General features: G+C 36.5%; 1 protein-coding gene across 1 annotated transcript in view; it reads left to right on the top strand.

Moving 5' to 3' along the window:
- LOC150093365 (succinate--CoA ligase [ADP-forming] subunit beta, mitochondrial-like) overlaps positions 1 to 23,288 on the top strand; it is a 257,429-nt gene that overhangs the window by 72,440 nt on the left and 161,701 nt on the right. The window contains exons 4-5 of the mRNA XM_090414021.1: positions 8,758 to 8,920; positions 22,032 to 22,202. Coding sequence (XP_090270147.1) covers positions 8,758 to 8,920; positions 22,032 to 22,202 — 334 coding nt within the window. The remainder of the gene's footprint in view (positions 1 to 8,757; positions 8,921 to 22,031; positions 22,203 to 23,288) is intronic.

Genomic DNA, 23,288 nt, shown 5'->3' with positions numbered 1-23,288 from the left:
GGTTGAAGTAGACCATAAGTTCTTCTTTGTTAGCCTGGTTATTGTTCAGGTGGAAGCATGAAACTTCTGTTTTGCTTCGATTTGGGCATAATCTCCATTTGATGAAGTATTCATCTAGGACTGCAAGGTCATTTGTTAGTGTATTAAAATTGGTGTGTCTGGTGGCTAGAGCAATGTCATCAGCGTAGCAAAACTTCTTAGAGGCTGTATTAGGCAAATTTGCGATGTATAAGTTAAAAAGGAGGGGAGCCAGAACTGACCCTTGTGGTAGTCCATACACACTTGGAACAGGCGGTTGCTTAGCATGTTATTGATTAGTTTTGCTATTGTTCTGCATGGGACTGCCCAAAGCAACTTGCAGACTGTGTCATGCCTCCAGACTGTATCATAAGCTGCAGTAAGATCTACAAAAGCTACAGCTGCTTTCAGGCATTGTTGGTAGCCTGCCTCTATATGTGTGGTGAGTGACAGAACCTGATCACAGCAGCTTCGTTTATGTCTGAATCTGGCCTGTTCCACTGGGACTTGTTCTATTGAGGATGAGCCTTTCTAAGAGCTTATAACAAGCTAAGCAGGTAGATTGGTCGGTAGTTTCCTGGTTTGTTGTTGGTTTTTCCTGGTTTTAAGATGGGAGATAATTTTTGTCCTCTTAAACTCTTTTAGAAGTCTACCAGTCTGGAGAATGTCAGAGAAAAAGCAAGCCAACCACTGTCGAGCTTTTTGGTCTGTCTTCAACAGGAAATCAGGATGGATTCCATCGAAACCTGGAGCCTTGCCTGGTTTCATAGCCATTAGAGCAGTGCTAATATCTTCAAGAGTGAAGGGTCTGATGGTCTGTTATTTTTCAAATATGTAAGTTCTCTTTTTATTTGAAGAGTGTGTTGTTTGTGGTATATCTTGATGTGTTGACAATATGTGATACATATTGGTTAGGAGAAATAGCTGATTGTTCCCGGGCAGTCAGGGTGCCGCTACCTAGTTTTCTTAGAAGGCTCTATGCTTTTCTACTGGAGTGCCAAAAATCGAGTCTTTCTACTGTTTCAGTCCATTTCTTCTGTCAGCTGGTGTCAAGGCTGTGAATGAGTTCATCTGCATTGTCAGGATCACCACACTCTAGATATTCTTGATACAGTTCATCACTATCATCATCCCATCCAGGGATATAGTCCTTCCGAAAGCCTCTTGGTATGGTCTTCTTATCTACAGCCAAGACAGCTCCCATGAATCTCTTGTAATTATCACTTGTTGGAGGGATCCAACGGACATATTTGTCAAGACAGGCAGCAAATGTATCCCAGTCGGCTTTCTGGCAGTTCCACATTGGATGGATCTGACAAGGAGTACCTGAACAATCAAGGTTTAAAATAGCTTGGTATCTTTAACATATATTATACCCAAGGTAAAAAACTTTCTACATCTATCTCTCATCCTGAGATTTTTATTTCATAAGGTCAAAACACCTTATGGTAACTTGTTTTGGTAAAATACTTATAAGCTCTGTATTACTTAACCTTGGTATTTCTAAGACTTTAATGCATAGCATCATACATCTCCTCAAGGAGATGGGCTTTGCATTAAGGGTAAATATTAAGAATTGCCGAGTTGCCTAGACTTGCACTATGTGCAGGCACAAACTTGACTTATTTGTCTGTTTGCTTACTTGGGAAATGGAGTAAAAACCAGGTTTAAAATAGCTTGGTATCTTTAACATATATTATACCCAAGGTAAAAAACTTTCTATATATATATATATATATATTGCATTATTGCTCGAAAGGTTGTTTACACAGCTTGTACTATAATAAATTCTCAGATTTCAATAGGATTGAATCCACATGTACATTTTTAATTATACAGGAGGTATACATACAACTTAATGCCTAAAGGGAAACAAATTTATATAAAAATAAATCAATAATTATTAAATATTAATAATGAAATTGGCAAAAAAATTACATATTTTTTTAATATCAGTCTTGCACTCGGTCAAGTTCCAAAGGAGTGGTAGGAGGGCAAGATTGTGCTGCTTCATAAGGGAAATGATAGAGCCCAAGCATCAAAGTGGTTAAGGTGTTGGAGAAACTGGTAAGAACTAGGATCCAGAATTGGGTTGACAACAATGGTATTATCTTTGATGGACAGCATGGATTTGCTAAAGGGAGGTCATGTTTTAGTAATCTACTTACTTATTACAATAAGGTGACGGCTTCATTGGACAGAGGCGAGGGATACACAGTAGTATACTTAGATTTTGCAAAGGATTTTGATAGATTACCACATGATAAGTTGATAGTCAAAGTAGAGTGGATGGTGTTGGATATTAGATTAGGGCATGGGATTGGAGACTGGTTGTGTATGACTCCTCCATACACAGCAAGTTGTGTATGGAGGAGCAATATCCTAGAAGAGGAAAGTCACTAATTGTGTGCTTCAGGGTTCTGTTTTAGGACCATTGCTGTTTAACCAGTATGTTAATGATATTGGCAAGATTTGAATGGGGATATTCGGTTGTTTGCAGATGATGCAAAGTTGGGACGAACTATGACGAGTAAGGAAGATTTTGTTGCCTTTACCAGAATACTTGAATAGATTGAGTGAATGGGCACAGGTATGGTATGGGAATGCCAGTCCAATGTTGCAAAATGGAAGGTTTTCAAATTTTGGAAACAAAGATGGGATGTAGAATTTATACTTTGTGAAAATATATTATTGGAGGTGGAGGAGATGAGGGATCTTGGGGTGATAGTGGATAAGGATCTGAAATTTAGGGAACACATTACCAAAATTGTGAGGACAACACAACGAATTCTGGGAATGATGTACAGGACACTGACTTGTAAAAGTTAAGAGATTTTCGTTCCATTGTATAAGGCTCTGATTAGGCCACACATGGACTACTGTGCACAGATTTAGTCACCTGGTTTTCAAAAGGATGAAGATATGTTGGAAAGGATCCAGAGGTGACTGACTAAGGTAGTTTCTGATCTCTGGAATGTCAAAAGTAAGGAATTGTTATAGGATCAATGTTAAAGAGGTTTTGCAGAAAATGGTGGGAGGTCAGGGGAGAACCAGAGGTCATCCCTGGAAGCTGTATAAGGAGGTTGTAAGCAGGGGAGTGAGAAGCAGATTTTTTGCATACAGTGTCATGAATGATTGGAACCTTGCTTGAGAGGGTGGTTTCTACAGAGAATTTGAGTGTGTTTAAGGCACAGTATGATGAGCTGTGTATATGATAAAAAGACTTCCTAGATGAGTTTTTGATTCCATGGGGGTCTTAGGTTAATAATAATAATAATTACTGCAGAATTTCTATTGGTCTATATGAGATCATAGAAAACAATATGATCATCACATTGGTATGATGGTCATAGCCAAAAACATTAGGTTCGATTATTGTTGGTCTTCAGCTTAGGAAAGTAATCTAAGCTTTATGTCTGGTATATCAAATGCTTGATTTCAAAAGTACTTCAAGTACTCTACTTCATTGAAACTTTCCAAAGTTGAAACTATTTCTTTTCCAGATTTGGTTAGACTGTTTTGGCACGAAGTTAATTTTTTAAAGATTTACAAAAACTTTAATCATCAACATCTTAGATACTGAAATGTAAATATTATAATCAGCAAACACATAGAGTTAAAAAAAAATATATATATAAGTTTTAAAAGAGGTATACCGTGAGTAGACATATCGATACAAAATTAATAATGGAAAAAACTCACGTACAAAGATTATTTAATAGTATAATTTTCGCCTGTGTGTCACAGGCATCTTCAGTACATATTGAGCTCAAATTAAACAATAACTGAAAATTCCAAAAAGTGCCACCTAAGTAGCTGGTGTAAGATAACTAAAAAGGTCAATAAATTTCCTTAAAAAAAAAAAAAAAAAAAAAATTAATGCAATAAAAAGTTAGGAAAGATTAGCTGATTTGTAAAGTACTATCTCCCATAAAGGGGATAGATGCAAGCCTTTGGATCTGGATGATTAAGATGTGAAGGACAAGCTTCCACATCTTAATCATCCAGGTGTCTACCAGATTCTGTGCTCTTGTGGATTATCTTATTGCAGACAAACGGGAAGATCTGCCTCTATTCGGCTAGAAGAACACCAATCTTATATTGAATACTTTGAACCTGAAAAGTCTGGACTTGGAGAACATGCCATCTTCACTAGACATAGAGTTCATTGGAGAAAGACAAGAGTTCTTCACAAAAGTCAGTTCCTCATGGAATGCCTTTATAAAGAAACATGTGAAACTCTACTTCATTCTCCTAACTTAAACAGATCCGACGGCTTACGTCTGTCCCCTTTATGGGAGATAGTACTTTACGAATCAGCTAATCTTTCCTAACTTTTTATTGTATTAATTTTTTTTTTTTTTTTTTTTTAGGAAAGTTATTGACCTTTCTAGTTATCTTACACCAGCTACTTTGGTGGTGCTCTTTGGAATTGTCAGTTATTGTTTAATTTGAGCTTAATATGTATTGAAGATGCCTGTGACACACAGGCGAAAATTATACTATTAAATAATCTTTGTACGTAAGTTTTTTCCGTTATTAATTTTGTATCAATATATATATATAATAAAAGTATATATCTGTTATCTGGAAATAACCAATATCATATAATCAATTTCTAGGTTGATGGATTTTTTTTTAATTTGGTATTATAAAATTGGTATTAAAGATATTTAAAGTTAACATCTTTACTGAAAGTTATCTCATCTCATGTTTTCTTTTTGTATTTAGGCTAAGTGGCCTATCACAACCAAATCATTTTTCTTAGAAACACAGCTCTTCATTGTCTGCTAGGTCTTTAAATTTTATGCATTCATCCATGTGGAAAACCCTGCTACTGTTGAACCCAGCTAACTCGCCTTCAGTTGAAAAGCTCTAGTAAAGGTTCTTCATATTCTAGATGGGATTTGAACCTAATTCTTTCCAATCAAAGAACATTGTTGTTGCAACTAAGCTGTTGAGGTTCTTCTAAAATTTATCGACACATTGAATTTGTGATTTAAATTGGATAATTCTAAATACTCTGGCTGATCAGAATTTTATTTGGAATCGTTTCATTAAAATGTATTAAGAAATTACAATTTTGATTTCACAAGACAATTTCAGTCTGAATTAACTCAATACACCATTTTACGATCTTCAGATCATTTCAACAGAGGCATTGGAATTCTTTTGCTCTGAGGTAGTTGCCAAGCTTACCAATATCACAAGGGTGCCAGTAGTAGGATATTTTACCATTTGTTGAAATTATCATACTATAAAAGGCACATCATCAAATTCCTGATATGTACTCTCAAAGGGTGTACAGGATATGATAGTACTAGATGAAAAACTTACATCATTCCAATCTACAATTTTCCTCCATATCAATCTGTTACCTGTCAAGACTCCAACATTATCAGATCTTTCTATATATTTCTGTATTCTAAGGCACTTTTTACTGTATCAATTCACCTACATCTGGGTCTTCCTCTGCCATCCTAGCAGAGAAAATTTATTTTGCTGATCTTTCCTCTCCCATTCTATTTAACTGACCATACTACCTGAGATTAGCTCTGCTAACACATTACTAGATACTACCAATGTCAAGTTCTTTCCTAATATCCTTGTTTTTAATATGATATTGCCACTGATACCATCTGTTCATGTGCTAATCTTTCTCAGGACTCTCATATCTCATCTCTAGTCTTTGGTCAAGTGTTTTATTTCTAACCCAGCACTCAAATCCATGAGTTAAACTTAGTTCAAACACTATCTTGTATACAGCTAATTTAGTGTTTTGACTAATCTCTCTCTTATTCCATATAAATTTATTCAGTTCACTTCCTACTATACCAGCTTTGTTGATTCTGTTGTCTATTTCCATATTTAATTTACCATCATCACTAAAAATTCTGCCTAGGTAGCTGAAATGTTTAACTTGCTCTATAGGTTCTCTATTCACAATACAGTTGATATTTTCAATGCTTCTGCTTATTTTCATTGTCTTTGGCTTGTTATTGCTAAACTTCATACCGAATTTATTACAACAGTTATTCAATTTAGTCAGGGAATCTTGCAGACTTGTAGCGGATTTATTTAAAAGTATAATGTCATCTGAGTAAAGTAAAGAACTGAAATCAGAATTGGAAATGTTTATACATCTCCAATTCTGATATTAGATAATGAATAATGACACCAGATTTAACATCAAACCATCTTCCTCTACTTCCTTCATTTCTAACTGCTGACAACTCAGATAAAGGCTAAATACTGCTTGATATAATGCCTTATTGACACTTTGTAACTGTAGTTTTTGAAAAGCTTTTCTCTCAACACCTTGTCATATGCCTTTTGCATGTTATAAAACTTAAATACTGATCTATTATTATATTCCCGCGATTTCTCAACTATCTGTCGTAAAGTAAAAATGTGATCCTGGCAGCCTCTATTTGACCTCAGTCCAGCTTGTTCTTCACCAAGCTTCCCTTCAATCCTTCTGAACCATTTCTCAAGTATACTTACATAAATCTTACCAGGAACACTCAGTAGGGAAATACCTCTGTAGTTCTCACATTCAGTTTCCCTTTTTGTATATGGGTACTATGAGAGTTCTACTCCAGTCATCTGGCATTTGTCCCTCTGTCCAGGCTTTCTGAACTGTGCAGTGCAGCCACTGTAACACATTTATACCTCCATACTTGAGCATTTCTGCTTGAATATTATCTACTCCTACTCCTTTCCGCATTTCAATCTTTTGATGGCTTTTTCTATTTCAAGTATGGATATGTATTCCTGATTGCATGGCTGTTGAGAGTGTTTTATCACTATGCAGTCACTGATTGTTTCATTTAGCAATTTTTCAAAGTGATTACTCCATACATCAAGGATATCTTTTTTTTCCTGTTTTCATGTTACATTTATCATCTTTAATTCTTTTACAGCTCTTTCCTCCATTTTTGAGCTTTTTCAACAATCTCCAGAATATCTTGTTACCTTCCTGATATTTATTTTCTATGTTCTTACCAAAATACGTTTGTCTCTGTATTCTCTGGACACAAGCTGACTTATTTGCCAGGAACTTTTGATATGCATTCTTCTTTTTCTTCATTGTTTTTTCTATTTTCCTCTCCTTGCTAACAACCTCACGACATGCCCCTCTGGCTGAATCAGTCAACGATTTCTTCAGGGCTTGCCAAAGAATTCCCAAGTTTTGTTTGCTGTTCTCAAACTCTTTCATGAATTATTCATGAAAGAGTTTGAGAACAGCATGAGAATGTTTATGTATTTTAGTCTACAATTCACATCTGAGAGCTGCTCAACTTTTATTCACTTTAAAACTTTCTTACATGTTCTTCTTTTCAATATGAAATTCAGTTTTATCCTGCTCAAGACTAAATGGTGATCACTTCCAATTTCAAATTCTCTGTACACTCTGGTGTCCTGCACCAGAGTGTACAGAGAATTTGGGAGAAAACATCACTATCAATAATAATATAGTCAATGAGACTTTTCTTACTCCTTGCATCTTCTCTCCATGTGAATTTGTGCACATTTTTATGTTAGATTGTTCTTAGTAATAACCAGTCTATGTCCTGAGCAGAAATCCAACAGGGGTTTGCCATTATTATTAGCTTTTCTCTTTTTTCCAAAATATTTTTGTATCATTTCTTACTCTGCTATTTAGATCCCCAACAAGGACCGACTTTTCCTTTTTCATTGTGTTAGTTGCCTTCTCTAAAGCCTAAAAAAATTCCACCACTTCTACCTTACTACAACCTTCTGTGGGACCATAGGCACAAATAAGTCTCACTGTCCAGTTCCATATTCTGATATTTGCCTACATCTACTTGATATTGCTTGCCATATCCTCATATTTAATGTTGAATACTATAGTTACTCCTTCGTTTCCCTGATTGTTAATGCTTGAATATAACATTTTGTATTTATTGCTTAGAAAGATCTCACTAGTTTTTACTTTTTTGTTTTATTCACCCTTATTATGTCGATCTGGTACTTATCCAATTCCTCAGTCAGCTCCATTTCTTTGCCATTCAGGATTCTTATGGTGATAGTACCAATCTTGGACTCTGATGATGCTGAGTTGAAATGTTTTTCAGGATTTGTTCCAGTAGCAGACTTTTCACTGTTTGCTCGTTCCTTCCCTGGCGAAAACAGTGAGGGCCTTGTTTAACCGAGCAGTGCCCCAGCCGGCATGAAATTCTGTCATGTTGTACCATCATTTTACATTGTGGTTTAAGCCAGTAAGAATACAATTTGGTGTGCTAAATCCCAAATTGCTAGCCCATCCTCATTTGTTCAGTATCCAGGTAGATACCTAACAGGGTGCACCACAAAAAAAAAAAAAAAAAGGTGAGAATTGGACATTAGGTCAGAAGCCCTGGTCGTTTCTCTGCATTCGTTTAAAGACTGTGGAGGTCTCCTCTCAGTTATACAGTTTTGACTCCTAAGCACCCTATATAAAAGGCACTTAATTATGAATTTGGCAGGGATGATAAAAACCTATTGAAATCAACTATGCTGCTGCTGCATTTCAATACTTATATTTATTTTTACCTTTTTTTATGTTGTTGTTGTTCATGTTATTCATCCTTTTCTGTTTTTGCCACTAACTCTGTTCAGTTAAACTGATCTTGCTTTGAATTTTGATAGAGATATAATTAGTTATCAGTCTTAGTTTATGTAATTATTAATGACTAAATGTGAAATCTGGAAGATATTTATAAGTTATGATTGTAGGCCAGAAGAAGCTAGGGATGTCGCAGGCCAAATGATAGGCCAAAAATTAAAGACTAAACAAACAGGAGAAAAAGGAATACTTTGTCAAAAAGTTATTGTCTCCGAAAGGTTGTATTTAAGGCGAGAATTTTACTTTGCCATTGCTAATGAACGAGCTTTTAGTGTAAGTATAATTTTGATAATTGTTTCTTTTTTTCATATAGGTATATTTAAGCATTAAAATCAGTTATTTTGTTAAATGATTTTAGTTGTTATACTTCAGTCTGAATGTTAATAGAAATAATACAAATTACAGAGTAACAAATCTTGTTTTTTTCCCTTGAAGTAGTAGTAGTCGAATCTAGATAATTTTGTTTTGCTTAAAATCTATCCCATCACCCTGCACTCTTCTCTTTTGTTTTGTTTTGCTAAAAAACTACTCCTCACTTCTCTCCAGGAGTGAAAATTATATATTAATATATTGATTGTATTTCCTATATATAGTTATTTCTATAACCATATGCAAATATGCTACAGTTTAAAAAACCTGAGTTGATGAGCTCATTTAGCTACTTTTGCAATGTGCCCCCTAAACTTCATCTCCCTATCCACCAACACTCCCAAGTCCCTGGCCTCATCAATCTCCTGGAGTACAGTTCCACCAATGTGGTATACTGCTGCTAATCTTTTCACCCCAAAATGCATTACCTTACATTTTGTCACATTAAATTGACATCCATTTTCCTTAGCCCAGAACTCCAATCTATCCAAGTCGTCCTGCAAGATTTTAAAATTTTCTGCATTCACTATTGCCCTACCCAACTTTGCATCATCAGCGAACAAATGAACTGTTCTTCCCTCTCAGATCCTTCCCTATATCGTTAATGAACAAATTAAACAGCAGTGGTCCAAGAACAGAACCCTGCAGCACACCACTAGTCACAGGCCGTCTTTTGGACTCTACTCCTGAATAAACTACTCTTTGATATCTCTCCATCAACCACCCACCTATCCATCTCACCAAGCCTATATCCATTCCCGTATGTTGCAGTTTACGGATTAGAATTCCATGTGGTATCCTGTCAAATGCCTTAGCCAGGATATCACTGTATACCCATTACCCTCATCCAGTTCAGCCGTCACTGTGTTATAAAACTTGAGCAAGTTACTGAGGCATGATCTACCCTTCACAAAGCCATGTTGTCCCCCATACATTATCTCATTTTCATCAGTCCATTCATATATTTTTCCCTTTACTACTTTCTCCAAGACCTTGACAACGACTCCTGATATGCTGATCGGTCGGTAATTTGCAACCGTAGTCTTGGATCCTTCTTTATGCAGTGAAACTATTTTCCCCTCTTTCCACACCTTCGGGACTAAACCAGACCCGAGACTCAGATTAAACGGCATGGTCAAGGGCACTGATAATTCTTTAGCCGCTTCACGCAAGACCCGTACTGGTATACCATCAAATCCCACAGATGTATTCACATTAAGGTTCTGAAATAGACTATTCACCTCCACTTCATTCATCACAATTCCCATATAAACTAATGGTTCCTTCATTTTTTCAATGTCATCACCTGAATGATATAATTTTGCAAGCTCGCTCAGTAACTCCACTATATCGACTGATTCAGTGACCTCCTTACCATCATCATTCCTTGAAATCATTTTGCCGTGTACAGTTTTTTTTTTTTGCTTGCAGCATATTGAAAGAACTGTTTTGGATTCTCTTTAGCTTGCATAGCTAGTTTCCTTTCGTAATCCGCTTTTGCTTTTTTTACCACACTCTTTACCCTTCTGGCCTTCACTTTATACCATTTGTGTGCCTGCAGGTCATCTCTTTCTTTAAATTCCCTCCACAGTTGTTTCTTTTTTTGCAACTCAAGCTTAATGGTGTTATTCATCCATTTAAACCCTACTTGTTTTACTATTCGGACCCTAGGTATACAATTAGCCATAACCTCCTGTAGATGCTCCTTGACCACTTCCCTATCGACATCCAGCCCTTGCAGTTGTACATGCCATGGCACTGATCCTAGCAATCTCCTAAGCTTGTCATACTTGCCAGCACAGTGATTCCACATATACCCTGTCTTAATCGAAAATTCCACACCTTTAGCCACCTCCCAGGTCAAGACCTTATGATCACTCTCACCAATAGGTGGCAACATGGTCATATTCATTACAGTCAAATTCTCAGATGCTATTACCAGGTCAAGCACTCTCACACCCATAGTATTTTTAATTGCATGCTGTCTCAGATAGTTATCACTTAATAATTGAATAAAATCCATTTCCTTCCTCACATGTGTCCTCTCCTCCTTCCAATCAATGTTACCATAGTTGAAATCCCCCATAATAATTACCCTCCTTCCACTCATTTCATCAATTTGTTTATGCATACTATCTCCACCATCTATTCCATCACCTGGTCTATAGCAGCACCCAAACGTATATTTTGTTCTGCCAGTCTCAGTCTCACACCAAATAGCCTCAAATGAGCTCTTTTGACTAGCCTGCAATACAACTTCAATTCTCCTTGGCTGCAGTTCATCAGCGATCATCAATAACACCCCCCCCCCATTTTATTCTCTCTGTCCCTCCTAAACACACTATAGCCTACACATTCTATCCCACTAACTATATCATCTTCCATCGGCCACTAATGCCAATAACCTGTGGCCAGGAAGAGCGAATCAAGGCCAAAAATTCTTCCTTCTTGTTCCTAATACTCCTGGCATTAGTATACATGAAATGCAGTGGTCCCCTTTGTCCCACTCCTATCTTGATGCGTCATTCTAACTATCCCATTTCGATTTTTTGTCCTTAGTACTGGCTCGTGTACATTATATACATTCTTACACTCAACTGTCTCACTGATGTCCGCATATCCACTCCCCCCCCCCCCTGGTAGTTCTGGTTTCCCTGGTTCTGCACATCCATTTTCACTTCATTCAGCAACACTTTTTCCAGTCTACGCACATCAAATCCATTCAAATGCAGGCCATCCATCCTGTATAAATCCTTTCGCCCATCAAACTCATTCCACACGTCCACAAATTCCACACCACACCATCTGCATAACCTGTGCATAATGTCATTTGCGAAAGGAGATAAATTCCTCTTTGTCATACCGCGGCAACAGACTCACCATTCTAACTCTGTCACTCTTTTCCTTCGCTACCTTTAACAATACTTTCAAGTCCTCTCTCATAAAAAATTTATCTCCTTTCAATTCATTCATACCTTCCACAACTATCAGTTCTTTCACCCTCTGTTTTTGCGCTCTAATACTCTCACTTACATCCTTAAATTTCGCACCCAGTAAGTACAATTTAGTTAAACTCCCATCTATCACTCCTCTTAATAACGAGTCACCATACAACACTCTTCCCTTCATTTCAGAAACTCTCCCACTCTTATGCTTATTTTTCCTTTCAAACACTTGTTTATTTACATTAGCCGAATCACTCTGGAAAGAGTTTTGCAGATGCTCTAATTGCCGCTGCGCATTTTGTATCACTGCGTGCAACCTAGCGATCTCACTCCCTACAAATAATTCCTCTTTTTTTTCATCATTTAAACCATTTTCTCTCTCTGTATAGTTGTGTTCACTCTTTCTTTGATCACCGCTCTCATTGCCATCTTGTACAACATCGCAATTCCCTATCAAGCCACTATTTTCACTCACATTCTGGCTTTCTTCAACCATAACTATCTTACAACCTGACACATACTTCAACTCCTCACTTTGCTTACACTTTCTGCACATTCTCTCACCACTATCACTTTCAATCCAAACTCCAGCCTCATTCGGGAATGCATACATCCCACACACATATCACATTGGACAAACTCCCTCACATTACAGTTTTTGAACAAAGCCGTCGTATTGTTGGAAGCCATTATCTTATGTCGCATTGGCACCATGTGCTATTCTATGAAACGTATCGTTAAAATACATCATCATCAAATTCCTGCCATGTACACTCAAGAGGTGTACAGGATATGATAGTACTACATGAAAAAATTGCATCATTATTAACTTCCTATCTACAATTTTCCTCCAAATCAGTCTGTTACTTGTCAAGACTCCAACATTATCAGATCTTATATTTCTATCGTCTAAGGCACTTTGTACCGTATCAATCCACCCATATCTTGGTCTTCCTCTGGGTCATTTTCCTGCCAACCTGGCAGAGAACACTTGTTTTGCTAATCTTTTCTCTCCCATTCTATTTAAGTGACCATACCACCTGAGATTAGCTCTGCTAACGCATTCCTGGATGCTGACAATGCCAAGTTCTTTCCTAATATCCTCATTTTTAATATGATATTGCCATTGATGCCATCTGTTCACGCCTCTAATCTTTCTCAGGACTCTCATATCTGCAGTCTCTAGTCTTTGGTCAAGTGTTTTACTTCTGACCCAGCTGTCAGATCCATAAGTTAAAACTGGTTTGAACACTGTCTTGTATACAGCTAATTTAGTGTTCCGACTAATTTCTCTCTTATTCCACATGAATTTATTCAATTGACTTCCCACCATACCAGCTTTGCTGATTCTGTTGTCTATTTCTATATTTAATTTACCATCTTCAGTAAAAATCGTGCCTAAGTAGCTGAAAGAACTAAATTAAGAAACCAATTCTTAATTTAGCACTTTCTTTAAATAGGAACCAAATAGAAAGAGTGGCAAAGTTTAAATATCTCGAATACTGGTTAAATGAAGATTGCAATCCAGAAATGGAAATAAAAGTTAGAATTGAAATGGCAAGAAAAAATTTTCTCTTGATGAAATCAACACTGTCTAGCCGCAGTTTAAACTTAGAGCTTAGAGTATGCATGGTTAAATGCTATGTATGGTCTATACTGCTGTACGGTGCAGAAACTTGGACCTTGAAAACAACATCAATAAAAAGACTTCAAGCCTTTGAGATGTGGTTATACAGACGAATGTTAAAAATCCCATGGACAGCAAAAACGTCCAATCAGGAAGTACTGAAACAAATGGGGAAATCACGTGAACTTTTAGATACCATAAAAAGAAGGAAAACTGTATATCTTGGTCACCTACTTCGTAATGAAAAATATAAGATACTTCAGTTGATTATAAAAGGGAAGATAAATGGAAGAAGAGGACAAGGAAGAGGAAGAAAATCCTGGCTGGCAGATATCAGACAGTGGACTGGTATGAACTCTGAGAGACTGCTCAGAATAGCTGAGAATCGCTCAAACTTTGCCAAGGTGGTCGCCGACCTTCGATAGGAGATGGCACTCAAAGAAGAAGAAGTAGCTGAAATGTTTTACTTGTTCCACAGGTTCTCCATTCACAACACAGTTGACATTTTCAATGATTCTGCCTATTTTCATTATCTTTGTCTTTTTAATGCTGCCCTTCATACCATATCTATTACAACAGTTATTCAATTTAGTCAGAGAATCTTGCAGACTTGTAGCGGATTTATTTAGAAGTATAACATCATCCGCATAAAGCAAAGAGCTGACATTAACATCTCCAATTTTGATATCATGTTTAATACCACTTTCCTTCATAATGTGATCCATATAGATAATTAATAACAGAGGGGATAATGTACATCCTTGTCTCACACCAGATTTAACATTAAACCATCTTCCTGTGCTTCCTTCAATTCTAACTGCTGAGTTACAACTCAAATAAAGACTAAGTATTGCTTGATATAATGCCCCATTGACACCATATAACTGAAGAGTATTGAATAGCTTCTCTCTTGGCACCTTGTCATATGCCTTTTCCAAATCGACAAAACTTAAATACAGATCTTTGTTATATTCCCATGCTTTCTCGACTATTTGTTGTAAAATGAAGATCAGATCCTGACAGCCTCTATTTGAATCCAGCTTGTTCTTCGCCAAGCTTTTCTTCCACAATTCTTCTCAACTGTTTCTCAAGTATACCTGCATATATCTTACCAGGAACACTCAGTAGGGATATACCTCTGTAATTCTCACATTCAGTTTTATTTCCCTTTTTATATATAGGTACTATGAGAGCTCTACTCCAATCATTGGGAATTCATCCCAGTGATTGGAGTATAGCTCTCAGTGAACTATGCAGTGCAGCCACTGTAAGACTTTTATACCACCATACTTCAGTATTTCTGGTCAAATATCATCTACTCCTGCTGCCTTTCCACATTTCAAGCCTTTGATGGCTTTTTCTACTTCAAGTATGGATATGTATTCCTGACTGCATGCCTCGTCACTATTTTTTACCCTGGTGCTGTCATCACTGCTTGTTTCATTTAGCAGTTTTTCAAAGTAATTACTCCATACTGCAAGGATATTTTTTTCTCCTGTTTTCATTTCACCTTTATCATCTCTAACTCCTTTTACAGCACTCTGTCCTCCATTCCTAAGCTTCTTGATATTTATTTTCTATGTTCTTGCCAAAGTCCTCCCATGACTTTTGTTTAGCTAGTTTTACACACTGTTTAGTTTTCTTACATTTGTCTCTGTATTCACTAAGAGCACAAGCTGACTTATTTGTCAGGAACTTTTGATATGCTTTCTTCTTTTCCTTCACTGCCTCTTTAACTTCCTGTGTCCACCATGGAGTTCAAATTTTTCTATCCTTGCAGACAACTTCACCACATGCCTCTAGCTGAATCGATCAGGGTTTTCTTCAAGGCTTGCCAATGAATCTCCAAGGTTTGGTTCCTGTTCTCAAACTGTATTTGCTTTAAAACTTTCTTCGATGTTCTTCTTTTCAATATGAAATTCAATTTTATTTTGCTCAAGACTAAATAGTGATCACTTCCAATTTCAAATCCTCTGTACACTCTGGTATCTTGCACCAGGGAGAATACATCACTATCAACAATAACATAGTCAATGAGACTTTTCTTATTCCTTGCCTCTTCTCTCCATGTGAATTTGTGCACATTTTTATGTTGGAAAATGGTGTTAGTAATAACCAGTCCATGTCCTGAGCAGAAATCCAACAGGTATTTGCCATTATTATTAGCTTTGCTCTTTTCTCCAAATTTTCCCAAAACATTTTTGTATGCCTGACAATCACTTCCTTCTCTGCTATTTAGATCCCCAACAAGGACTAACTTTTCCTTTTTCAATGTGTCAGTAGCTTTCTCTAGAGCCCCAAAAAATTCCTCCACTTCTACCTTAGTAGAACCTTCTGTAGGACCATAGGCACATATAAGTCTCATTGTCCAGTTCCCCATTCTCATATTTGCCCACATTACTCTACTTGAGACTGACTGCCATTCAAGAAGATTAGCCTCGTATTTTGTGTTGAATACTATGGCTACTCCTTCTTTTCCTGGATTGTCATTGCCTGAATATAACATTTTGTATTTATTGCTCAGAAAGATCTCACCAGTTTTTGTCTTTTTTGTTTCAGTCACCCCTATTATGTCGATCTGGTACTTATCTAATTCCTCTGCTAGCTTCATTTCTTTGCCATTCAGGCTTCTTATGTTGATAGTACCAATCTTTAACTCTGGCGATGTTGAGTTGGGGTGTGTTTTGAGATTTTTTCCAGTAGCTGACTTTTCACTGTTCGCCCTGGTTCCCTGGCAAAAACAACGGGAGCTGTTTAACCAGGTGATGCCCCAGCCTGCATGAAATTTTGTCATGTTGTACCATTAAATAAAACGGAATTCACACCAAAATCACACAGACACAACAAGCTACCAAAATTAGACAATATTACGTTATGATTAAAACCTATATTCTAATTTTCACTCAAAATTATACTTAGCTTTCGGGAGCTCTCTGAAAACGCTACACACCATGTATCCCTCTAGCAGCGCATCAATTATTCTTTGTGACTTTCCTTTAAATACTAGAAACTATCATTATCACTATTTTCTTTAAAGTGTTAAAGAACATTTTCATCAAACTGAGTTTACCATGAAGGTAAGAGACCTTTTTGTGGCTTCACAAGGAAGAGAGATGTAAAATGCTTTTTTTATATCCTCCTCTCTGACCATTATGATGTTAGAAACAGCCCAGCAGTTTCTAAAATCATAATGATCAGTCTTTAGCTGGTCTGTCCAACTTGCATGAAAAGCAACATTTTATTAAGACTAGATGTATGCTTATTAAAAGCACCATCACTTTGAAATCACCATGAAAGTTCTACATATACTCATCACAATAAGCAAAGCCTTATTCTATGATTCTTTCATATGGATAGCATATTCTACTAGAATAGAGGGATATTTATTTTCATCCAGTCTATAGAAGCACAGCTTTCAAAATAAGCTTTGAAGCATCTATAAACAGACATCATTCATTTGGTCATGTTTCCTCTCAGGCATTTCTTTTGATTTATTAACATTTTTTGTTAAAAAAAAAAAAAAGATTTCATCTGGTCAAAAAATAAAATAGTTTTTGCTGATACTTTAAAATGATATACTCTTTGTGCTATTTTTGAAGTGGTTCCAATCTTGTAGTGCCAAGATTTCAGTTTGTTTTGGTGAAATTCTGATCTCTCACATGATCATTTCAGCTATTTGGGTTATCAAATGAGATTCTTGGATAACTGGCCATGTAAATATCTGTATCCAGTTCATGGAACTGTGGCACTGCACTTTCAAGTCCATTGGTAATTTTTTTTCATCTGCGGTTCATGTCTGAGATTGTTTAGGTACTGACAACCAACAAATGTATTATTATATGGTACATTTGTTGGTACTATTATATTGTGAATGATGATAAGTTTGTTTTATTTTATTGGATGTTTTAACTTTGCAGATAAGCCAGAGTAGCAATATGACTTGCACAATCTTCAGGCGTCCTCCATACCATGGGGATTGCAAATCACATGTGTACTGTTTCGTCTTAAATATACCATGCACACCTGAAACATATGTGGTGAACCCAGGTCTTAGCTCTTTCACTTTATATCCAAGTTACAATGCATGTTTTTTCTTGATCAGAGGAATGAATGCTTGTCTGTTTTAGATATTTTAATGCTACTTTGATACATCCTGGTGTTTAGGCTTATATGTCAATTATCATACATGATGTTAATTTAGGAAATTGAAAACATAGACTAAATAACAGATAAAAATTTACTTATTGTTGCGAATATTTTGCCAAAGTTAAAATCCCGTCTTCAGGGATTAATACACTTTATCATCACATGCATACAAACACACTTCAGTAAATGAGATGGAACAAGAGAAATACAGGAAGTATTTCTATGCCACCTGTTGCTTTGTTGGACACAAAGGTATCTTTAAATGGACGTTATTTTGGTATTCTTGGCCATTGGGCTGCAGATAAGGGTTTCCCATATGAGAGGTAGTTTGATGCAACTATATTTGTTCAGGTTGGGATGGTTCATGAGAGCTGTAGCACATTTGAGGAAAAGTCTTTCAAATGTGAACTTGCTTTGGTGGAGTAATGTAGCTTTTCCCCCATCGGATCCTGTGATGATGGGCATAGTAAGCCAAACTTAAGCAGCCATAATGGTGGGAACAGATGTAGTCTTGTTATTTTGATATTCTGATGTTGGCTGTCCTGCCTGTTCGACCATAGTATAAAAGGTTGCAGCTGCAGGGTACCTGATAGACCCAGATAAATCCAGAGGTTGCAGTTGGTCTTTGGGAGAGTGAATAAGGGATGTTTTCTGTGTGGTTTGTAAGTAGTTACAAGATTGTGGTTTTTTAAGATCTTGGCCACCTTTTCAGAGAGGCAGTGGACATAAAGAATGGTGATGGATTCACTGTAATCTATAATCTATGTTTGGAAGGGTGGGGTGGTGCCATTTCTATCTGTTGGAGGTGTGTAGCCATTGGCTACAAAGGTGTTTTGAATGTGGTTGAGTTCTGTGGTGAGTGCAGTGTTATCAGAGCAACATATTATTGTAAGGAGAGTGATCTGACTGTTGATGAATGCAGCTACCTGTGTGCATGCATGGGTTTTTATAGACAGTGAAGGCCAAATCTTCATCTGGTCTTGTAACTAGGATGTTTAGGAAGGGCGGGCTGTTGTTATTTTCTGTTTCTGTTGTGAATTGGATCCTTGAATGCTTGCTGTTCAAATGGGTGGGGGGGGGGAAGAAAAGCTTACTGGTGAAGGGGAGAGAAAGAAGGGAACCATGGCTCTGCCTTCTATTTGTTTGTAGAATTTTCCTTGCCACATAAAAATAACCTGAGTTCATAGTGAACTGAAAAGCCTGAGATATTAGGAGAAAATTCTGCTTGAATTAGAGCAAAGGTGTCTTTAAATGGACGTTTGTGAATGTAGATGATATCAAAACTGACTATTAGGTCTGTGGTGAGGTGGTCTTTTATACTGGACTTGAAATGGGCTTAGTTTTTTTATATGTGAAGAGATGTTGCAAGTAATATGAGAGAGAGCACTTTTGGCTAAATATTTAGTGAGTTTGTAGATGGGTGAGCATAATGGTAGTTCCTCTTTAAGGATTTTTGAAAGTCCGTATATTTGGGAAAGGGGGGGGGGATCCTGTAATTATAGGGTTTTAGTTAGTTTGTTGGTCACCTTTGCCAGCCAAGATGATATTCTTTCAGAATCTATGGATGGTTGTGACCTGTGTGTTTGTGGGGTCATAGTTTAATTGATTGTAGGGAGACTGTTCTGTAAGAAGGTGATGTTTTTTTTGTTTTTTTATTGTATTCTATAGACCCCTCCCCAGATATTTGTCAAAGGGGTGCTTCAGCAAATCTAAGAAGGTTGTAGACAGTTTGAATTGCCTTGAAAGGTATGATCCTTTAAGAGAGTAGTTTATCAGCATATCCTAATTGTTAGTTTACTAGCGTTTGCAGCAGAGATCAAATCTCCATACTGGATGTTCTGTCTGATCATAGAGAGAGAGGGATGGTCTGAAAATAAAATCTTGTTAACTGTTTTTTTTTTTTTTGAATATCCATTAAGAACAAATAAATCAGAAAGGATTTGGAATTCTGTTTTGAGTGAATCTTTGTTTTGTAAAATAGAGCAGCCTTTATTTTACGAAAAGAAACTAAGCAGAAACCTTACATAGGATTGCTGTGGTGTTAAATAGAATGTTTGCTCTCTTTAGGTTTCTGCCTGGTCTCTGATGAGAAACAGCTGTCAGACCAGTAAATTCTAAAAGCAGTAATAAAAGGCAATATACAAGCCCCTTGGCAGAGCTTGTGTCTTTTAAGTAGTGCAAGTCCAAGGTAACTCCAGTGTTAGGGGTTGTATTCTCATAAGCTCTGTAGTCTATCTTTTGAAACTTTAAGTTTCCACATTAAGCTGTGAAATAAAGATGGATTTATAATATCTTATTTATATTAATTTACTTTGCTGAAATGAAGTCTTTTAGTTTCTCTTTTTCAATAATTACAAGAAAACATATCTGCATATATTCGTGAAAGATTATAGCCATTTTGTAGAATCTTCAAATTTAATTGCATAAAGGATTTTTAGGTATGAAACTTATGATAGCACCGAAAAAATAAATAAATAAATAAATAAATAAATAACAGCATAAGACTGAAAGTATTGCAGAAAGTGAGGAACCAAGAAATACAGGGTGTTCGGGATAAATTTGACAGTTTCGTAAGGAAAAAGAAAATCTTCTTTGTATCTATTAAATTTAATGAATTGACAAAAAAACATTACAGGCAGAGTTAATTACAATACTATCAACAAGATTTACTCAAAATAACCACCATTAGCATCGATCACAGCTTCAATTCTGCTTCGGAACTTCAAACAAGCTGATGCTACAGTCTCCCTGGGAAGGGCCGCAAAAACTGTTTTAATTTTATCCATTAACTGGGCTTTTGTATTACTGGAAGTGCGATTGGTGTCTTTTTCAACTGCGCCCCATACAAAATAATCCATGGGGTTTAGGTCTGGGGAGTTTGGAGGCCAAACATTTGGACTGGTGAAGTCGTAGAAATTTTCAGACAACCATTTTTGACTTTTCCCAGAGGTGTGGCAAGGGGCCGAATCCTGCTGCCATACATACGGCCTACCATTGGCTACCCTTGTTATCCAGGGCTTGACTACAGTTAGCAACTCCACGAACAAAGCCCGAATTCCAATGCCAGGGTTCTTCAACACCTGTTCCTGCAGATTTGCGAGGAATTCTGCTGTACGAACGCAATCAGATCGTCTGCTAGGGATCTTTCTTCTTGCTACATCCTCGTAGTCACCATTGCAAGTCTCTAGTTCATGCCTGATTGTTTTTACTGTATTCAGGGAGCATTGGGCAGCAGTCGTAATATCCTTATTTTGATGGCGGGCACGAATCATCATGATACAAGTTATTCTCTTCCATGATTCAGGTGGGTTCCAGCTATCCATCCTTTCTGACATCTTGTATATGAATGAAGAAGGGTCCAAACTTTTAAATGAAGAGAAGTGTGTGTTAATACATGTAACTTACGGAAAAATATAATTAATTATAAATATGTCAAATTTATCCCGAACACCCTGTATATGAAGGAACAGATTTATATAAATTACAAATATGGAACAGCAATAAGAATATAATCCAATAAAGTATTATGGCATAAATGTGAATACAAAAATGTATAAAATAACTGAAAACAAGAAGCCTGTAGCAAACATGAGGATCCATAATGCCATCCTTAATATTGCTGGTTGTTATGTCTACAGTAAATTGTAGGGATGAACATGACACATAAAATTCAAGACGCAAGGAACCAAGGGAGACAAGAAGAACAGAGTGAGAATTGGCTAAGAGAGACAAGACAGAACACTGTAAACCCCCCTTGGTAGAAGAGAACTTATAAGTAATTAGAATAAAGAAACAAAAATTCCTACAAGGAGAACTTTCCGTTCATAAAATTCTTAAAGGATGTTGGCAAGAGAGAAAGTTTGGAGTATGGCAACAAAAGACCTGGTACAGCAGTGTATATATATATATACACACACACACACACATATACAGTAATCTACCATTTATCCAACATGCAAAACAGCGACCCTTCAGTTATCCAACCTTTGCATGTCAACTGACTTCTATGTAGAGCTCTGTGTAATAGTACTTCATTTGTCTGACTTCAGTTATCTGAGCTTGCCATTCTGATAATTGAAGGAGTGGATGAATGGTAGATTACAACACATACACACTCCATAATCGCTTTGACCTGAAGAATAAGTTTGCAATCTCTGATTTATTCTTGCATAAAATGATTTACTTCTTGCAACAAGAAGTGTGTATGACCTTGCTTATGTATTTTTCGAATAATTAAAAATTGCACATAATTTCAAAAATGAAACTTTCAAAAATTTAATGTTCAACAATGTTTCAGGGTCCAGTGATTATAGCTAGTTCACAAGGTGGTGTAAATATTGAAGAAATAGCAAGAGACGATCCAGATGCAATTATTAAAGTTCCTATAGATATTTTTACTGGTTTAAAATTTGAGCAAGCTTGTGAAGTAGTTAAAAAACTGGGCTTTCAGGAAAAAAATATTAATCAGGTACATTTTTTATATATAGATTTTTTTTTTGAAAAAATTCAGGAATAAATACCAAGTTTTAAGCTTTAGTTTTAATTTATTTGTAACAAATTTGATAGCCTGTTTATTTTTTTTTGATTTTCACTAATGCAGTCCTCAGTTATTAAATAACATACTTTTGTCAGTTAAGTTTCAGATAACAAATAGTTTATAAGTTGATAAATTTGATTAAATTATTAAGCCATTTTCAAACCACACACTATACTTTAGCAACCTTTATCTGTTCTCTAGAAGATCAGCTTAATTGCCTTTCATATTCCAGAGCATACTGCATACTTAGCTAGCAACTCAACTTGTTTTGGACAGACTGGTAGATCTGTTAGCAGGGGCGGCTCGTGCATAGGAACTGCAGCACCCCAATTTTTCTTGATATATAAATATATTTATTAATTTATTTATATTTGCTTGTAATATTTAATTTTATCATCGACAATCCTATACAATTCTCTTATTTTGTATAAATAACAATAATAATAATCCATCTTGTAGCACGTAGGAGGGCGAAGGACACTAGCAGCACTGTGCTTACCACAGTGTCGTATTGCTAGTATTTGGATTACAGGATAGCTGATGGACAGATATCAAAGAATGGTTTATGGAGGAGTTTGGTCCAGGAGAAGGGCTTAGGTGTTGGTGATTATCAATAGCAGTGATTCGTGGCATAAACAACACCAGAGGAATAAAATAATTTATTAAGGTATTAAATATACCTTAACCAACCAGCACCTTCAGAGCACAAATACAATTGTTGCAAAACATGCAGAACTCAACTAGGTTGTTGCAGACACAACTCAATTGTAACTGAAAAGGAATTAATATCCTAACATGGCACAGGGAGCAGGACAAAGAGGAGTTATTTCAGAGAAGTCAGGCTAAATGTAGTCTTAGAAATGCTTTCTCTCAGATTTTTGGCAAATTAATACAACCATTCATACTGTGATTAGGGGAGTGTTTCACAGCTGACTGATTCACAAGCATATGCACATCACAGTGAGATGCAAGCTATTAGTGTAATGCGGCATGGTCCGGCGCGCAGTTCCACTGTTG

This window comes from Typopeltis vanoorti, chromosome 24, assembly GCF_054136105.1.
Source record: "Typopeltis vanoorti isolate ZY-2024b chromosome 24, IOZ_Tvanoo_1.0, whole genome shotgun sequence".
Taxonomy (NCBI): domain Eukaryota; kingdom Metazoa; phylum Arthropoda; class Arachnida; order Uropygi; family Thelyphonidae; genus Typopeltis; species Typopeltis vanoorti.
The sequence above is the reverse complement of the archived record's forward strand: the minus strand, read 5'-3'. Positions and strand labels throughout refer to the sequence as shown.